This window comes from Cupressus sempervirens, chromosome 10 (genome assembly GCF_028749045.1).
Source record: "Cupressus sempervirens isolate cs-2001-9-10 chromosome 10, ASM2874904v1, whole genome shotgun sequence".
NCBI lineage: Eukaryota > Viridiplantae > Streptophyta > Pinopsida > Cupressales > Cupressaceae > Cupressus > Cupressus sempervirens.
This window is the reverse complement of record NC_143127.1, coordinates 739,259,720-739,281,408: the sequence shown is the minus strand read 5'-3', so window position 1 is coordinate 739,281,408 and position 21,689 is coordinate 739,259,720. Positions and strand designations below refer to the sequence as shown.

Genomic DNA, 21,689 nt, shown 5'->3' with positions numbered 1-21,689 from the left:
TCTTATGATAGAGACTACTTTGAATCCATTCCAACAATCAACAATTGTAGAGGTTGGGACACCCCTTGATACATTTCAACTCGTGCGGCAAACCACCATGAGTTGATATACTTAGAAGAGAACCTCTTTCCATTAAAACATTATCATGTTGCATACATCAAGCATGCATAATAAAAATATATTCATGCATACCACAATGAACATAATGCTATTGGATGTAATAAATCACAATTCTTGATCTGATCTTTATGGCTTATATTTAATGTGTTGATCTGCTCGAATGAACACCAAAGCTTATTAGATTACTTTCCTAATCGACCATTCAATTGTTGTTGAATGATTAATGTTTGTATGAATGACTGATTGAATGAATGAATTACTTTGATTTGATGATTTGAGGTATTCGTTAGCTATGATTAATTGTTGATTGGATTATTTAGAAGTAACAACATAATGAATGCTAAATTGATATTTCGGGGGTTGATTTAATAATGAATGTTGAATTGATAGAATGATGTTTGTGAATAATTAATGGATAAAGAATATGATTGGATGGGCTCATGAGTGATAATTGGTAAGTCATTCAAAGCTTGCAATGAAATATCCTTTAAACTTTATAGGTGCTGATAAAATCACATCAACACATTAAATATATGACATTGAGAACATATCAGAAATTGTTATATATTAAATGCAGTTAGCATTCTTGTTCATTGTGGTATGCATGAATGTATGTTTATTATGTATGGTTGATGTGTGCAGCATGATAATGTTTTATTGTGTAATTTCTCACATACTAATATAATCAATAATATGTATGAAAGAAATTATGTTTTTGATATAAAACATCTTATATTTTGGATATAAGCAATAGTATGCAATATCTAGATTTATAGTCTATTCATCAAATTGCAGCAATTGCCATGCCCCCATCTAATAACTCCTAAAATCACTCTTCAAAGGCAGGTCACAGAATACATAAGTAAAACTAAAATCAATCAAATAGAAACCTGTCTTATAAGATATCATAATTTTCTAGTCTCCAGCTGGAAGTCATTGAGAATTGATCAGCAAATATGCCATGCAATAATATATCATACGTTGTGTTTCTAACTGAACAAGCAATGATTGGCATCAGTCAAAGATAGCAATGATCATCATTATAAACAAAATAGAGTTTTGTATATTCCTGGCAATGTTGAGGCCAGATCAAATTGGCCAACTCCAAAATCGTTGATACCTACAACTATAGCGGAGATTTCAATATAGAAAGGCAAGCACTTCTGCAATTAGAGAATGACATGTATGAATAATCTAGAAAAGACTGATTAGAATAAAATCCAGTGATGATAGTATAAAACCGAAAACAGCGAGCAATTCATATATTAGGAAACAGCAGAAACTTGATACAATATGTTTGAGCAATCCATGAATAAGGAATAGTAATATATAACAAAGTGGGATTTCTTGAGAGTCTGAGAACATGTTGATGATGCAGCTGTTTGATTAGGACAAACAGACTAATAATAAATGAGTAATTATATATAAATCAAAAGCTGTCATTTTGTTGAAGGTACCCCTCCCTTGAATAATGAACAGTGATGTCTGTTAAGTTTCTGAGATCACTGCAAATGTAATTGCATTGCCTTTTTGAGGTATATGCTTTCCAAATGGCAGTCATCTCTCTAATATAGGATGAAGTATGGATTGACAGGATCCTTCAGGTACATGTCTATTCATTAGTATTTAATTAATATAATGAAAAATAAATATCTCATATATTTAATATATATTATATCTCACACTTATATATATAATATATATATTTGCACTATAGTTTATCCAACTAAAGTTACCAAACATTAACACTCCCTCTTAGCTAGGAAGGATAAACAAGATTCATACACAATATGAATAACATATTACCTCAACGTAAAAAAAAATGGTTTCAGGAAGGTCAACTCATTTAACTTACTGGTTTATTGAATGCCAACTCATTCGGCAAATGTCAAATCATTTGACATTTGAAAATCAAATCATTTGACTTTCTAGTTTTTTGAATATCAACTCATTTGACATTTGAATGAAGTTATTGTAAAATTGTCACCTTACGATAACTTCTGCAAATACAAGTGATAATAATTTGGAAGTTGTCTCTTCCTCATGATGTACACAGGGGATAGGCCCATATAGTTATGAACAATATTCATAAATGGTAGTCCTCTTAACTATTTACAATTTATTGATCATTGGAGAATTCATCTCAACACAATCTACTCCCTCTGAGTCAATATGACCGAGATCACTGAAGGTTGATTGAATCATATCCTCTACCTCTAATGAAATGTCATGCTCCCTCTGAATCCCAATCTTTGTCTTCCTTAACTTCCTAAGCTACAAATTTCTATAATTGTCTTATGTATTAATAATCCTTTGAATTACTCAAAATCCAATATATATGTTGATATACGATGTCGTCCCTTTCTCTGATGTGAGTGGCGCTAATGACCAATAACCAATGATGGAAAACTTTGTAATATGCAATATTATTATTAATAAATTGGACTTTATCTCTAATCACCTTACGTTATTGGTATCCCCTCTTTAATTTATCTCATTCCACGTTATATGATATTTGTTCTCTATTCCACTTAATATCTTCCTTAGTAATGGTCAGGTTATTTGGCCTTTGTAATACACGATCACCTTGTAATCTGACTACCTTTGGAATATATCGATCATGCATAAGAATTAGAGTGGTGTTTCCATTAATTTCCAAAATTAGCTCGCTTTGACCTAATCCATTACATGTGTCGGACCCTCTTGTTGATACCTGATCACCTAGTTGGCGCACTTCCTCTATCTAATCCCTTCAGTATATTTATCTCCAACGTCTTGCATGGCACCCGAATCATTGGTGGGCACGAGATGAACCATTATATTATTCGGTGTATTTTCCTCCATGTGACAATTTTATGACTGTTTGAATTTCTCTATCTATGGACTTTTACAAGTTTTATAAAGTGTTGCAAATCTTTTACCTTCCCTATCCACTGCTTCATATAAGTTCTGGTAGTATGAAGTACCCACGTTCCATCTTCCACATGATTTATGAGTGGGAATTTGTCCTCCCTACGTTGATTATTATGTGCCCTCATCTATGTGTCGCTGATTTCTTGGATATTTTTACTGTTGTTCATTATTGTAATCTTCCCTTGAAAATTACATGAATGCCACCGAATTTCAACATAGTTCCTGCAAACACAAGCTTTGGTCTTACACAATACCTACTAGAAATACCTCTATCTTCAATACAGTTTGTGGTATTTTTTTTCTATATTTGTTTTTGCCACTTGCATGTTGATGTTTAGTGTTAGGAGAAGTAAATCTGAATCTTCCATGATGTTATTATTTGTAACTATATTTCAAAGATATAAGCAATTTGTGTTCTAACTCTAATATCTATCTTATATTGCAGAGAAGTATCTATGCATCAGTCTAATATACATGATAGAGACCTATATATACATACATGTATTCATACTGATGTATGCATACATGTACATATACATACATCCCTGTTATGTACATATGTTGTGACAGTATTTATATGCATTATCGACCAACTTAAGTGGTCAAGATTCACATTACTCTTGACAGACCTTGTTGTTGAACTTTGCACTTAAATCACGACAGATATCACTGTCGAACTCTGTATTATTCATGATTGATGATTATCGCTGGGCGTATTGCTATCCTCGATGGATGTACAATCGGGATGCTAGAACCCGCATAATATATATTGTATCTTGTGTCAGGTTTACAACCCATGACTTGGCAGTCTTAATGATATCGAGATTATGCCTTGTGTTATCAGGCAACAAAATAATAAACATAGAACAGTTATACCAAACATGACTTCGAAGGGCCATGTCCCTACGTGGCCCTTAGGCCACATAGAGGCATGACTCTTCGGAGTCATGGCTGTTGGGGTGCATATATATTTGAGTTCCTTCAACTGCAGTGAGCATATTACAAAAAGGCAATACAAGTACCTGCAATATAATATTCACATTAGAATATCAATTGCTATTATTATTTCATTTGTCTTACAGAGATCTAGTAAAAGCAATCAGAGTTGAAGAAGGAAAAACTCTAGAACCTACTGCAAAACAGTGAAGATAAGTAATATCATTCTACCTATTTGATTCAGAATTAATAAACAAATATTTGTTATTATTTATCTATCAGAGATCTTTTACTTTTAACATGGTATCAAAGCTGCACTGATAAGAAAACCATTGCAAATATTAAATTTTGAGTCTAATTTAAGGGAAAAGAAAAGTTTTAAAAGGCATTAAGATGGTGAACCATGTAAGAATTGAGGATAGATTAGATGGAGCTTCTAATTTTTCATCTTGGAAAACCAGGCTATTAATAATTCTAAGAGAAATGGAATTAGAAAATCACATTGAAACTAATTTACCTATGCCTGAAAATGAATTTGAGAAAGCAGTATGGAAAAGGCACAATAATAAGGCAATGAAAATAATCATAGATTCAGTTAAAGATCATATACTTCCTTCTATAGCAAATCTCAAAACTGCATTTGATATGTTTTCTACAATTCAAAGTACATTTGAAATTAATAATACAAATAGATTGTTTACTTTGAAACACGATCTACTTTACATAAAGATGAAAAATGGAGAATCAATTACATCTTACTTCCTCAGAATTACTGAATTTAAGGATCAATTGGCTACTATGCAAAATCAAATAGATGATAAAGAATTAAGTATAATTGCACTTAGAGGACTTCCACTATCATGGGAAACTTTCATAAGAGGTTTAAGTTCTCGTCCCGAACTTCCAAAGTTTGATCAACTGAAGAATATGAATGCACTCAAAAAGAGTCCAGATTAGCATCCAACAATTTAATTTCAAATCAAGACGGTGACATCCAAGCTTTGTATTCCAAATCAAATAAGAAAAAGAAGTTCAAACATAACAAGAAGGAAAATAATAAAAGTCACAAATCCCACAAACATAGAGATTGGTCCAAAGTAAGATGCTTCAAATGTGATAAGCTTGGTCATTCCTATTATGTGTGTCCTGAAAAACAAAAAATTCAAGCAGCATTGGCAGAAGTTAAAGAAGAGAATAATGAGAAGATAGACAAAGAAAATTATGCATTTATAGTAGCTCTCTCAAGTTAGTTAAATTCTAATCACAACACCTGGATTCTAGACAGTGGAGCTTCTCGCCATATCTCTGGATTTAAAGAGAAGTTTGAGACTCTCTCAAATCGTGAATCAAAAGAAGTTACTATTGGAGACAACTCCTCTCATCCAATTAAAGACATTGGTACATGTTCTATTCAACTGAATTCTGATATCACTCTACAACTAAAGAACGTCCTTTATGTGCCAGGAATCAAAAGAAATCTTGTCTCCATCTCTGGACTTACTAATCAAGGGTACCACATCGCATTTCAAGGAGATAAAGTTCTATCCTGGACTAAGAACTCGCTATCAAGAAAGCTATAACCATAGGGGTTAAGGATGGAAGTCTTTATAAACTATGTAATTTTCAAAACCCAGAGTTAAACTTAACTCTTAGTGGAAATAAGACTAACTCTATTGAAATTTGGCATAGAAGATTAGGTCATCTTAATTTTCGAGCTTTAGCATCTATAAGTAAAATTGTAAAAAGTCTTCCAAATCTAAATTCAAATCACTCAAGTATTTGTAAAGGGTGTGCCTTAGGGAAAAACATTAAACACTCATTTCTCAATAGTGTTCATAAATCTAAAAACATACTTGAGTTGATTCATATAGATCTTTGTGGTCCTATGTCAGTTCCCTCTCTAAATGGATGTCAATTTTATGTAATTTTCATTGATGACTACTCTAGGAGAACTTGGATTTATTTTCTAAAACAAAAGGAGTCTTCTGAAGTCTTATCCAAGTTTAAAGAGTTTAAAGCACTAGTCGAAAATCAATCAGGACAAAAGATCAAAACCCTTAGGTCTGATAATGGGGGTGAATTCACTTATGATATTTTCAAAAACTTTCGTATTTCTATTGGGATTAAGGGGGAGTATTCTGTACCTTATAATCCTTAACAGAATGGAATAGCTGAAAGAAAAAATAGATCCATTGTTGAGTCAGCCAGGGCCATGTTACATGATCAAAACCTCCATTACTCCTTTTGGGCTGAAGCCTCCAATACAGCCGTCTACATTCAAAATCGTTGTCCTCACTCTATATTGGAAAACATCACTCCTAAAGAAGCATTTACCGGAGTTAAACCGGATTTAAGTCATCTAAGAATTTTCGGATGTCCAGTCTACATTCACATTCCAAAAGAAAAGAGAACCAAATTAGAGCCTTCTGGGAAGAAGGGGATATTCATTGGTTATAGTGAAACTTCAAAAGAGTACAGAATTTACATTTCTGGTCAAAGAACTATTGAGATTAGTAAAGATGTCATATTTGAAGAAGACACCACCTTCAAGACTTCTAATAATGATGAATCTATTTCAAAAGAAGATCAAGATACAGAAATTGAGAGGGAGGAAAATTCTGACATCTCTTCCATGTTAAATCATACTGAATCTGAAAACGTCAACCTTAACAATAAGAAAGAGACCCCTCTGGACTAGAAAGATGTTAGCTAAAAATCAAGTTGAACCAGATGATGTAATTCAGGAAAGCAAAAGAACTAGGAACCAATCATGCTATGTTGCTCTATTATCTGAACTCATAAAATCTGAACCTACCAATGTTAAAGAAGCACTTTCACATCAATTTTGGAAGGAAGCCATGATTGAAGAATATAATTCAATATTGAAAAATGATGTTTGGGATATAGTACCAAGACCTAAAAACAAATCTGTTATTTCTTCTAAATGGTTGTTCAAAATTAAACATGCTGCAAATGGCAGTATTGAAAAATGCAAGGCAAGATTCGTAGCCCGAGGATTCTCTCAAAAGGAAGGCATCGATTATGATGAGACTTTTGCCCCTGTTGCATAATATACCTCAGTCAGAACAATTCTAGCTATTGTTGCTTCTAAAGGATGGAAAGTTCATCAAATGGATGTCAAAACAACGTTTCTCAATGGTAAGATTGAAGAAGAAGTTTATGTTGAACAACCAGAAGGGTTCAGTATATTTGATCACCAAACTCATGTTTGTAAATTGAAGAAGGCACTTTATGGTCTTAAACAGGCTCCTAGAGCCTAGTATGAAAGAATAGATAATTATCTATTGAAATGGGGATTTGTGAAAAATGAAGCTGATCCAAATGTATACTTTAAAAACTGAAGGTGATGATATGGTTATCTTTGTATTATACGTTGACGATTTACTTATTACAAGTGATGAACATCTTATAGAAAAATGTAAACAAGATCTCTCTACTGAATTTGAAATGAAGGATCTAGGGTTACTTCACTATTTCTTGGGGTTAGATATTTGGCAACTAGACAACTGCATTATACTAAATCAGGGAAAATATACAGTTGACATATTAACCAAGTTTGGTATGATGGAATGCAAACCAGCTGCTACACCTATGGAGCTAAACTTACACAAACTAAAAGATGACGTGAATGAATCTGAAGATGTGGATCCTACTTATTACAGACAGATTATTGGATCCTTAATGTACCTTGTTAATACTCGTTCTAACATTTGTTATGCAACTCATACCTTAAGTTAGTTCATGTGCTCACCTAAGAAGATACAATTGTAGGCAGCTAAATACATAATGAGATATCTAAAGGGTACTATTGGAATGGGAATCAAATATGACAAAGTTAATCTTGAGCTAACTGGATACTCTAATTTTGATTGGGTTAAAAGTTCTATTGAGCGCAAGAGTACTTCAAGATACTGTTTTAGTCTTGGATCCGGTATGATCTCTTGGACTAGTCGGAAACAAACTTCTGTAGCCTTGAGCTCTACTGAAGCCGGGTATATTGCATCCTCCCTATGTGCCAGAGAAGCAGTATGGCTCCGAAAGTTGCTTTCAAATCTCTTCAAAAGACCATTGAAGCCTACTGTGATTTATTGTGATAATCAAAGTTGTATCAAGCTTTCCTCTAATCCTATGTTTCACAATCGCTCTAAACATATTGAAATTCCATTTCATTACATTAGGGATATGGTTAATCGAAGAGTTATTCAATTGGAATATATATGTACTAATGATCAATCAGCTGATATTCTTACCAAACCTCTTGCTAAAGTGAAACTGAAATATTTCAAGGAAAGGCTTGGTATGATTATATGTAATGGAAATTTTTTGAAATAAAAGCGTTGTTTGTTTCTTCTATTTTATATGTTATGAAAGGTGACGATCTTTCATGGACATATTCAGTAATCTTTAATTATTTACAAGGTGACGATCTTGTAAGTAGAGATTATTTTTGAGCTTCTCTAGACATTGCTTAAGTGCAAGTAGAGATTGTTTTTGGGCTTCTCTAGACATTGCTTAAGTGCAAGTAGAGATTATTTTTGGGCTTCTCTAGACATTGCTTAAGTGCAAGTAGAAATTATTTTTGAGCCTCTCTAGCCATTGCTTAAGTGCAAGTAGAGATTATTTTAAGCTCCTCTAGACATTGCTTAAGTGCAAGTAGAGGTTGTGTGTGTTGTCTCTAGACATTGCTTAAGTGCAAGTAGAGATCAATTACTGCTCTTACAGTATTGCTTATTAGATGACTCTGATCAAGTTTTCCTTCTCTCTAGCTAAAGAGGGAGTGTTGATGTTTAGCGTCAGGAGAAGTAAATCTGAATCTTCCATGATGATATTATTTGTAACTATATTTCAGAGATATAAGCAATTTGTGTTCTAACTCTGATATCTATCTTATATTGCAGAGAAGTATCTATGCATCACTATCTGATATACATGACAGAGACCTATATATACGTACATGTATTCATACTAATGTATGCATACATGTACATATACATACATCCCTATTATGTACATATATTGTGATAGTATTTATATGCATTATCAACCAACTTAAGTGGTGAAGATTCACATTACTCTTGACAGACCTTGCTGTTGAACTTTGCATTTAAATCACGACAGATATCACTGTCGAACTCTGTATTATTCATGATTGATGATTATCGCTAGGCATATTGCTATCCTCGACGGATGTACAATCAGGATGCTAGAACCCGCGTAATATATATTGCATCTTGGCACTCTTAATGATATTGAGATTATGCCTTGTGTTATCAGGCAACAAAATAATAAACATAGAACAGTTATACCAAACATGACTCCGAAGGGCCATGTCCCTACATGGCCCTTGGGCCACGTAGAGGCATGACTCTTCGGAGTCATGGCTGTTCGGGTGCATATATATTTGAGTTCCTTCAACTACAGTGAACATATTACAAAAAGGCAATACAAGTATTGTATTCACTTTAGATATCAATTGCTATTATTATTTCATTTGTCTTACAGAGATCCAGTAAAAGCAATCAGAGCTGAAGAAGGAAAAACTCTAGAACCTATTGCAAAACAGTGAAGATAAGTAATATCATTCTACCTATTTGATTCAGAATTAATAAACAAATATTTGTAATTGTTTATCTATCAGAGATCCTTTACTTTTAACATCACATACATCCTATACAATCAACAGAAATTCTTAGGATAATGCACTTGTGGTTCATTCCTGTGAGGCAATAGCCCGACCTAGTCATTGAAATCCTCTCATAATATGTTTAAATTAATCCAATTATTTGCGATTCCAACTATATTTCTTTAGATTGTCTCAATAACTCCTCTGTGATCTTTGTCTAGGATCTGTCTTCAAGTTGTTTAAGCATTATAGAAGGAACCTGGCTTTGATACCATGTTAAGTTTCTAAGATCACTACAAATGTAATTGCATTGCCTTTTTGAGGTATATGCTTTCCAAATGACAGTCATCTCTCTAATATAAGTTGAAGTATGGATAGACATGTCTATTCATTAGTATTTAATTAATATAATGAAAAATAAAAATCTCATATATATATATATATATATATATATATATATATATATATATATATATATATATATATATTTGCACTATAGTTTATCCAACTAAAGTTACCAAACATTAACAGTGTCCTTTGAAAATAGGATCCCTTGGTAAGGGTGTAATTTGAGATATGTGAAGGGGGGGAATATAGATCGGAGGGTAACCAGTGACATCGAATAGAAAAACTAGAATCCGTGACCAAGGAACAATAATCAAAATTGGAAGTGTGTAAACAAAAGACACATTTAGAGGTAGACTCTCACTAATCTTATTCAGACTTGTTATAAACAGCATCTAGTACTCTAAATGATAGATTTGTGGTATTATGATGGCCTATGCATTATCGTCAATAAATTGTCTTTAAATTTATGAATGCATGTTAATGCATATATCGATAATTTGTTTATGGACTTCCATCATTATAGAAGGACAAGGGTGTAAGAGGAAGAGGAACCATGATGACCTCCATCTAGGTAGGGACCTTGGGTTGATGTCCATGTTACCTACCACCAGGGCCAAGAGGACCAAGAGGGCCATTCTTGGGCCTGGATAGGTCAATCAAGGAACTACCATTACAACATCCTCTCCCAACTCTATAATGATGGTTACTAAATCTTAGGAGATGAAGCATGGGTAGGGAAAGTGGGTACAAGCACCCCACTAGGTAGGGCCCCACGTGGATGACTATGTTGGAGGGCACCAGATCCAAGAAGGCCAAAGTTCCACTTTTGGGCATAGTGTGGGATGTCTCTGGGTAGACCTATCATGCTTCTTCTCTAATGTGCTTGCAATGATGCTATAGATACTATATGAGTATCTTACTTATGATAGTAGGACTTAATCCAAGATTGTACTATTTGAAGAGATATTTTAGTTGCTAAGATTTAAAACCTAATCCTAATGTATTTCCATTATGATTTTAAGGCAAATTTGAGGATAAACTAGGTAGGTGACATTATAGCAATTAGTCATGGAAAAGTGAGAGAGTAAATACAAGGGAGAAATTAATATAAGGTCTTGTTCTAATTACACCACCTCATAGTGGATGGTTATCAATCTACCACATGAGATCAAGGGGGGGAAGGGGTGTCCTGCCCTTGGGTTAAGATGGGAAGGATGCTCCAAACACCTTATTCTACTTTTTCCTCCAACATCTACAATGGTTGATTGTTGGGATGGATTCAAAAGAGTCTCAATGATAAGAGGTCAAATAACTGGCTGTTCATCCATGCTCTTGAGCTTGATTGGAAAGGAGAAATACATGATAAGGAGACAACAACACTATGTCCCCCTTCAAGTACACCAACCCCTAAGTGGGGTCAAGAGGCACAATGAATGATTGTTTATTTTCTCACATGCTTGATTGAAAGGACAAGCTCTCAAAACCTTATTTGATTCTCCAAGGGATTGCATTGTGTGGATTGGTTGTTAGGGAAAGCTTTTAATTGAATCTCCCATGCTCTTTAGTCATAAGAGGATGAATAAGGAAACATGGAAAGGGGGTGCAAATACAAGAAATCTACTAGGTAAAACACCCCATTTTGGATGTTCAATTTTCCTATCACATGAGGCCAAGAAGGATGGTATATCCACTTTTGGGCCTAGCATAAAGATTGCTTAAAAGCTTCCTCACTAAGTATGCAACCTCATGAGGGATAAATGATGGTAGGCCACTTGAAGGCCAAAAGGGATGGTATATCCACTCTTGGGCCTCGATTTAGGATTTCTTCAAGCACACTATTATCTCTCCTTATCCAAGTTTTGTTATACTTGAACACAAATAATGAATTATAGATATATATAAAATCATTATATAATATATAGATAGTTATTATTTCATTGTGTTGATCGTGAATATATCTTTTTAACCCGACTAGTAATAACTGATTTTATGAATTGTATCTTCAGTAATTATCTAACATGAATGTAGGACCTCAGCCACAATCTATCTTGCTTTTACATTATTTGGGTAAAGTTATATCTCTAACTTATTGAGTTTCTTTTTTTTTTATTGAACTTGTGATTCTAGGGGAAAATTCAAGATAATCCAAAAAGGGGGACATTAGTACCTTTATCTAAAGTAAATTTCCACAAATGGGAAAACCTCTAAAGTGATTCAAATATGACAACCAAGAATGACTCATTCTAACAACTTTTATCAAACATCGGAAAAAAATCATTATCTAGACATATTTTAGAATGTGCAAAAGCACATAAACCAAACATTATATCCAGTACAACAAATAAGGTCAATTGGACTTAAAAATTATATCCTCATTGTAGTGAAATAGGATAGGCTAGAAATAAATAAACTAGTACCAATGGAGGGAAAATCACTTGCACTAATGCAACCAGTCGCCCAATGTGTACATATTATAATTTTAAAATATATTTCTCCCACAAATTGCCATTCTACTCTGCCTTTGTTCATTTTCATATGATGCATATGAAGAGATGAGTAGGAATATTATATAGTTTCGTTACTTTCATTAATTTATGCACTCTACCTTAACAAGTTTGCGTACTCCTTGTATGATGATTTGAATCGAGAGGTTACCTACTATCAATTCATTATAACACTCCTTATAGTCCTTGTGCTTTAAAACATGTTCATGAAACAAAATCCTCTAAAGAGATTCAAGTTTGACAATTAAGAAAGACTCATTCGATCAATACTCTAGAGTCTAGACATATTTCTGGAATATGCAAAAGCATAATATGTAACATCCTTACTGGGACTGTTATTAAATTCTGATACGTGACTATTAAAGTAAAATGATTCATTGTCTCCCAAGGAAATTTTTATACCAATGACAACCCAAGATAGATACTAACCTTGCATTTGGTATTAGAATTCTATTACAACTAGTAACACAAGTTTCTAATTGAAATGAAGAAGCAATAGACTAGAAGCAGGTTATTCATTCAGCACCCGAATTAAATGAAACAATTTTTACTTAGGAAAATGTTTTACATACAAGGAAGGACGTAATAGAGAAGACCTTGCAATCAGTGCACCAGACCCCGTTTCAATGATGGGAGTGTGCCATGGCAAGGAAAAGTCCACATCTGCTCCTATTCGCTCCCGTCCATAGTCTGCCCTACAGTTCCAAGATTGCTCTCTGTCCTGGTCTAGTAGCCCGCACACTGTCACCAACGGAGCATATCAGTCGTTCATTCCTTGACCTATCGCTACATCAATATGGGGACTACAATGGAGTTCAGTATCATTGAGTAAGGGTCACGGTTGCAGTTACCATCCTCAACATGAGCATTAGCTAGAGTCCAATCGAGGGGGCCATCTCTCTATTCTTACAAACCTACAATGAATCTGAATCTCCAGATTTGGATGAAGTCAATATATTACCTCTACCCCATGTGCCATACGACCCATCTGCTCTTCCCAGTTAACGTCCTAAAGTTGCCATACAATCTACTTGTTCTCGTGTTCAATACCTGCAAACTTTCAAATCTGCAGATCCTTCCTTTCCATCAACTGCACTATCTTCCCTATTTGATGTGTCTTTAAACTTACTTATGCTACCTCAAGCATGCTTCCACTAATTCCAAGCCTAACTATAGTAACATGAGATATTAGGGCTACGTCTAGTCTCTCGATACTTCTTAAGGGGTTTTATCCTTAAGAAAACCAGTTACATTTAAGAAACCGAGAATAACTTTCAACATATTGATATATTTCATGGTGCCAATCCCAATGAAGCTCCTTGCTTCTATAACCTCGAAATGAGGGGAAATACAAACAACTAGGCAGTGTGGGATAAAAGTCATTTTCATCTTTAAGTCACTTAAGTTACTTTTGTTATAAAATGACTTTAAGTCATAAAGTAACTTTATGAAATAAAGTGACTTAACTATAGAAAGCCCACAATTTAAATATCTCCCCAACGAAACCAAATTGAATCCTGTGACTGGTTGGCACCCTCAAGATTAATGTCGTTAGCCTATCCAGATGGAAAGATAGACCAACAAGGTGCCAGTAGGCCTAGCACAGAGAAGGGGACATTACAATCCTCCCTTCCCGGGATTGCTTTCTCTCAAGCTATCTCAGTGTCAGATGCTGCATGATTGATTTGTCATCCCAAGTGGCATCTTCATATGGAAAATCTTTCCAGTGAATTAGATACTCCCTGATGGACCTATTATGCAGCTTCCTTTCCCTAACCTCAATCACCTCGGCTGAAAGCAAAGCTAGCTTCCCTTCCACATCAAGTAGGCGCAATGCAATGGAAGGCACCACATGCTAACCAATCGCCTTCTTGAGGCAAGACACGTGGAAAATGTTATGAATTCTAGTATCATCTAGCAAGTCCAGCTCATAAGCAACCTCTCCAACCCTCTAAGTAATGCGATAGGGACCATAAAATCTAGGCTAAAGTTTTTCGTACCCACTCTTCTTCAAGGAGCTCTGTACCCACTCTTCTTCAAGGAGCTCTACCTGTAAGGTTGGAGACGAAGGTAAACCATGTCACCTAACTCAAAACTCTGCTCTGTCCTATGGCGATCAAAATACATCTTCTGCTGATTCTGGGCTTGTAGAACGTTCTCACAAAGAGATCTGAGAATGTCCTATTGATCTTGTATCCAATCTCCAACTAATGGTGCTTTATTGTCTTGTAAGGCCAGATCTACGAATGACAGTGGTTCACTGCCATAAAGGGCTCGAAACGGTGTCATCCAGAGGGACATGTAGGAGTTGTAGCAATATTTCCCTAGATATAACCATTTAACCCAAGCTCTCTATTGCCCTGCTACATAGATCCGGAGATAACTCTCCACCCATTTGTTTACTATCTCTATCTGCCCATCTGTTTGTGGGTGATAACTTGTGTTGGGTGTCAATTCCATACCTACCAATCTGAATAATTCCTGCCAAAAAGTGTTGAGAAATTCGCTATCTTTGTTGCTCACAATGGTTCGAGGGAGAACATGTAGACAAAAAACCTCTCAAAAAAATAACTCGGCTACCTGAGAGGTCGACCAATCTGCCGCTATAGCATAAAAGTGAGCAAACTTAATCAATTTGTCCATAACCACGAAAATGGAATCTCTACCCTGAACCCTCAGCAATCCTGTAATGAAATCCATGGAAATACTCTCCCATTTCTGTACTAGAATAGGAAGAGGCTGTAATAATCCGGCTGGGAACTCGTGCTCTGACTTGTTCTACTGACAATTCTGGCACTCTCTGACATGTTGAAGGGCGTCGTCCTTGAGGCCCTTCCATGAGAACTCTCTGAAATGCCTATAGGTTTTGAAGAAACCTGGGTGTCCCAATGATGGTGCATCATGAAGAGTATCCAAAATGTTTTCCTTGAGCTTAGATTTTGGTATGAGGTAGATCCTATCCTTATAAAAAATCATATCATAGATTAACTTGTACCTGTTGTCCTGGAGTTGTCCATCCAGATCTGACAAGCTTGAGTATTCTTAGAATACTCAACCAGTAACTAGGAATTCCAATCTGTCGATATCTTAGAAATGACACAACACTCTACTACTGAAAGATCTCCTGAAAAGAGCATCAGCAACTATATTGTTCTTACCCTTAACATACTCGATTTCAAAATCATACGCCTGAATCTTGCTGACCCACTTTTGTTGTCTTTCATTTAAATCCTTCTATTCTAAGAAGTATCACAGGTTGTTGTGGTCTATCTTAATTGTGAATTTTCCACCCACCAAGTATTGTCCAAACTTGGCTAAAGCATGCATAATGGCTAGCATTTTCTTTTCATAGATGGAATACAATCTCTCATTGTCCTTGAGCTTCTAGCTCTCATAAGCTATTGGATGCCTATCCTACATCAATACTGCACCAATTCCGCTACCTGAAGCATCACACTCTAAGACAAAAGGGCAAGAGAAGTCGAGAAGTACCAAAATTGAACATGTCCTCATCACTTTCTTGAGCTTATCAAAGGTCACCTCTGCATCATCTATCCACCTAAATGCCCCTTTCCGTGTGAGATCGATGAGGGAAGTTGTTGTATCAGAGAACCCTCTAGAGAACCTCCTATAATAAGAGCAAAGACCAAGGAAGCCCCTCAAATCTAATACGTTCCTCAGAGGTGGCCAATCTAGGGTTGCTTGTATCTTTTCCTGGTGTACCTTCACCCCATCTGCACCAATCACGTGTCCAAGGTAAATAATCTTAGTCAATCTGAGCTCACACTTTGATTCCTTTGCAAACAATGAATGCTCTTCCATAATGCTAAGTACCTCATCTAGGTGTTGCAAATGCTCCTCCCAAGTTCTGCTGAAAACCAAGATATCATCAAAGAATACCAACACGCTCTTGCCCAACTATTTTCTAAAAATATGGTTCATACATGACTAAAATGTGGATGGCGCATTAGTGAGCCCAAATGGCATAACCAAGAACTCATAGTGTTAATAGTGGCATCGGAAAGCTATCTTATGCACATTCTCCTCATGAACCCGTATCTAATGGTATCTAGATCTAAGATCTATCTTCGAGAAATAGACTGCCCCATATAATTCATCTAGTAACTCATCAATGTCAGGAATAGGGTACCTGTTCTTAATGGTCCTCTTGTTGAGAGCACGGTAATCAAAACACATGCAAAGAGTGCCATCCTTCTTCTTCACTAAAACTACTGAAGAAGCAAAAGAGCTAGAGTTGGGTCTAATATGTCTCATGTCTAAGAGTTCCTTGATTTTCCTTTCTATTTCCTATTTATAGTGCCTGGGATGACGATAAGGAGTGGTAATGACAGGTTTGGCCCCCTCTTCTAACTTAATGATATGCTCAAACCCTCTATCTGGGGGAATACCTTGGGGTATGTCTTCGAAAACCCTCTTATTGGCTACATGTCACAATGAAACTGCTGTCCTGAACCTAATGTAGCCTTAGAGGAAATGAAACAGTGTGTTGCCCACTCAATGTCATCATGACTCATAATAGCATCCATCCTGTGAGTTGAAATCACTCTAGGTTCACCCTCTGGCATGGCCTTGAGAATCACCTCTCAATCATCTTGTAAGAATTCTAGCTTAATCTTATCATGATCAATTGTGTACCTATCAAAAGTCTGCAACCACTACCTTCCCAACGTGGCATCTAATCCATCCAAATCAACAACATAAAAATCTTCCTCTAAAAGAAAGTCATCAAAGTGAATCAAAAGCCTTGGCACTTTCTCTGTGCACCTTTATCTATCACCTCCTACTACCCTAACTTCGAACTCAGGTATATCATCAACCTATAACTTCCTCTTTAATACCCAACATGCGCTTAGAACTTATGTGATGCACCTATATCTAACAGGCACACAATACGATGTCCTCTAACTACGCCTTTCAAACGAAAGGGGTAACCCGTGGGATCGCTAGAAAGGGAAGCTATGATAGAATGTTGCTCATCCTCCTCTTCCGAAAGAACCTTGACATAATGTATTTTACATTTGACAAAGCATCTATGATCCGATGTCCATGGCTCTTTACAAGTGAAGCATAGCTTCTTCCTCCTTAGTTCATTCCATGTCTCAAAGTCCAATCTGAGACGAGAAGTCAATTAGAAATAGACACTACTAGGGGGGGTTAATCAATATTCTACAAACTTTTGCCCACAACTAAATATTGTTAATTACTTTATAACTCGCATATGAAAGTAAACCAGCAATGTTGAACAGTAAATATAACCATACACAAAGAGAACCCATAACACCATTATTTGTTAACTAGGGAAACCCTGGCCAAGGGAAAACCCCAGTAGGGATGATACCCACAAGATGATCTACTAAACAAAAGAATCATGTTAAGGATATTGACCCTGTTAGGAGTCTATGAAGTGCATATAGTGTCTAGAGTCCTTGTTAGAGGACTAGGCCCTATTAAAAGCCTCAACCCTGTTAGAAGTTGGTAGATCAAATACAATGTATGCAAGAAGAGCCCACTACCCTAACATGCAATAAATAATTAAGTTCTTCACAAGTATAGGTATACATACAATAATGTCTTACTGTTGTATCTCGCACTTGCTCTGATCATACATCAAATTTGGCATCACATGAGGCTCACATATCATTTAAGCTTTCTTCACAATTGTTCACATCACATGCTTTCCACACTTTATATATGCAAGATATGATCTTTACTTATATCTCGCAAATTAATAAATCTCTCCTCAATCGGCCTTGATGCATTCACACTTTTGAAAAATTATAAAATAACTTTGGGTAAACATCTAGGATGTTGGCCCATCATGACTTAGTAATTATTTTGTTGCCAGAATAATTCCTTAGGTCGTACACTTTAATTAGCATTCGTGCTTTGTTCTACTCTATTCATTACCTGCACTGGTAATTTAACTATAACTTGTGTTGTATTGTTCATACAGGTCTGTGCACTGACATACGTCATCGTGACTCTATCAACTGTCAATCCTCAACTGCACATGAGCTAACTCAAACTTTGTCATCCGTACATACCGTATCTGTCTTTGTACTTCTGCAAATTGTCTAACACTTAGACAATTTTCTAACTCTGATAACATCATGCAATATCAAAAACACATGTTGCCATAAATGACAACACTCATACATCTACCTAACCATATTGCCAAAAATCTCCCCCTTTGGAACTGATGGCAAAATTTGGGAAAATTAGCTAGTCCCAAAATGATGTCAGACAAAACAAAAGTAAATACAAAAAGAAATGCCTTCAACACATAAAATTTGTATTCATGTCTTGATGGATCATTACATTCCTTATCACTCCTTTACAATGATACATTGTTAAGCTTTCCCTTACATATACATAAACAATTTTACATACTTCTTCTTTCCCCTTACATATACATAAACAATTTTATATACTTCTCCTTTTACAAATACAAACATATGCATATACAATTTTCCTTATGTACTTCTCCCCCTTTGACATCAATGGCAAAGGTGTCAAAAAAAAATCTGTACCCACAAAATTGTGTTGCCTTCTACTGATCGACTAGACACTCTGGATATGCAATCTGCAAAGTTATGTTTCAGCTTGTCAAAGTCCTTCCAGTTTTCTTTGACTATATGAGATATACTGATGAGTGTGCAAAGTGCATAAGATGCCACTTCTACTACACTCAAGTCACTATAGAAAATTTATCATAGGATGCCTTAGCTGCAAGACACTCCTCCAATTGCCTCTACAAAATGACAACTTTAGGAGATAAGTATTCTCTAAGAACAGAGAACCTCTTTATTACCTTCTCCTTGTCTAATTCAATGCCTCTGACAACATTGTGAATCTTCTCCATTTCTGATCCAAAGTCTTCAATGCTTGCCTCTAGTTGCTGCAATTTGGTAGTGAGTGTTTGAAGCTCACTCATTTGGCCTTTGATCTGATTATCAAAATCTGACTGGTAATTGTATGACATTGTGCACTATCTATACAACTTCTTACCTTCATCTATGCTCTTCCTTAATTATTTGATGCACACATCTAATGTTTTCAGATCATTTCTGACATTTGTGCATATTGTATCAAACAATGATGTATCATGCTTTGCTTGTGCTTGTAGTGAAGCAACTTTAGACAAGGTTGTGAATTCTTCATTAAAAGATTTCACCAACTCTTTCGCCTTTGTCTGTAAGTCTAGATTTGTGACAGTTGAGTGGAGTGTCCTCTACATTCTCTCCAAGACTTCTGTCAACATTCTTTCCAAAGACCACTATTTTGTTCTTTTCAAGTAATTTTCTCAAGGAGCTCATTAGCCCTTTCTAATCATCATCATGATCAGATACTATTGTTGCTTCTCTTGCTGCAAGTGGAGTTGCTGCTGGAATTAGTGTAACTGCTTTCAGTTCTGTACTCTTCTTTTCTTACTCTTGTTTTCTTCTCCTCTTCTTCTTTCTTACTTTCTTCCTCAGTTTTCTTTCTTTCTTTTCTAATCTTTCTTTTTTCTTCTCTGCTTCCTTTGTTTTCTCCTCTTCTTTCTTTCTTTCTTCTTCTTTGTTCTTTTCTTCTCTCTTTCTCTCTTCTTCCTTTATCTCTTCCTCTTGCTTTTTCTTCCTTTCCTCTTCATTCCTCTTCTCATTTTCAATTTTTTTTCTTCTTGCTCTTTTTTTCTTTCATCTTCTTCCCTCTCTTCTTGTTTCTTCCTTTCCTCTTCCTCGTGCATTTTCCTTTGCTTCTTCATCATCCTCTTCATCCGAGCTCAAGTAGGCAATAATATTGCCAACAATGTTGGTCCCATATTCTGCAAAAGGATTTTCCTTGGCATCTACAGTTATGTGCGTACTATCCACTTGCATGGATTCAATACCAATAACTATATGAGGAGGTGAATATTCTTGTTGTGCCTCTTCAACTTCTTCACCATCAGTAGGAGTACTGGCCTCCACATACACTGGACTAGTTGTTTCCGGCTACACACTCTCCTTGGTGACCTTAGGCATAGAAGTCATATACTTTACTATGGCTTCTTTTGTTTCCTTCTTAACCTCTTCATAGTTTCTTCCCATCAGAAGAATTGCTCTTCGTTTGTTCCTCAGCAAAGGTTCAATACCTTTAAAATTTTGTCCATGTCTTCCTTTGTATGCTGTCCAATACTTCACACAATTTTTGAATCATATTTTCTCTCAATTTGGTGTCTTCTTCTACTACTCTTTTCTTCCTATTTAGTAACCTGTTGTATAGATCTTTTCGAATCTTACTTTGTATGCTGTCAAGTCTCTTATTTCTCAAGATCATATTTCTCACTACAACGTTCTCTAGTTGTCTCCTATCCATGTTACTATACAAGCTATAATATTTATTCAATTGAACAAAACTATCATGGTTTATTATATGCATGTTTAGATTTTCTACCTTTGGTTTCCAAGCTTTCTTGCCAGTTGGTGTCCTTCCTTCTCCAACTGCTTGTTCAACTAGCTTTTCTTCAGTTTCTTCATTAGATTCCTCATAGTCACTGAATTGCACAGTCTTTCTTCTCTTTCCAGGTCCACTAGTGGTTTGCTTGACCTTTTTCTTGGAGGATGGTGTTGATTCTTGTTTAACCTTCATCTTCCGGTTTTCTCTTAGGCTGATCACGATGTACTCTGATTGGTTGGACCTACGCAACTGTTGAGTAAGGTGTAATGGGGATTTGTGAAGTAGTTCATACTACTATCACATCCACAGATGGCATTGCAACGGCAATAGGTGTAGCTGCCAACACCTCAGTTTGTCCACTAGCTTTCATCTCTAGTGCAATACCTTTGATCTCATTAAATTCCTCTCTTGTCATACCGGATTCCTTAAGAATGGATTCAATTTTCTTCTCCACATTCTTCTTAATCTCTTTGCTATGAAGTTCAGAATGAACTTCTCTCATTTTCTCCTCATAGGTACCCCCATCTAGGACATTTAGTGTCCCTCTCTAACTACAATATGATTTGTGAGTAGCCTTCAATGAGTTCTTCACTCATTTCATATCCCATGGGTTCAATAAACTTTACCCTAGGCTTCTACGGCCTCCATACAAGTAGTATTAGTCTCTACCATGAAGCATATCTCATCTTTGTACTTCTCCACCATAGAGGGAGGGATTCTCTATATCTTAGCTTCGTCTCAGATTGGAAGCTCTTCATCATTCTATCAATGTCTTTGTCTCTGAA

At 35.7% G+C, this 21,689-nt stretch overlaps 1 protein-coding gene across 10 annotated transcripts in view; it reads right to left on the bottom strand.

Moving 5' to 3' along the window:
- Positions 1-21,689, bottom strand: part of LOC149535978 (alpha-1,2-mannosyltransferase ALG9-like) — a 126,796-nt gene that overhangs the window by 82,972 nt on the left and 22,135 nt on the right. For 4 of the 10 annotated variants that reach the window (XM_089804117.1, XM_089804118.1, XM_089804114.1 and 1 more), the window contains one exon: positions 4,908-5,115. The exons of 4 other annotated variants lie outside the window; for them this stretch is intronic. In XM_089804117.1, coding sequence (XP_089660243.1) covers positions 5,077-5,115 — 39 coding nt within the window. In that variant the 3' untranslated portion in view covers positions 4,908-5,076. Of the gene's footprint in view, positions 1-4,766; positions 4,888-4,907; positions 5,116-21,689 lie in introns of those variants that run through there. 2 more of the 10 variants (XM_089804115.1, XM_089804120.1) reach the window with 1 other exon arrangement.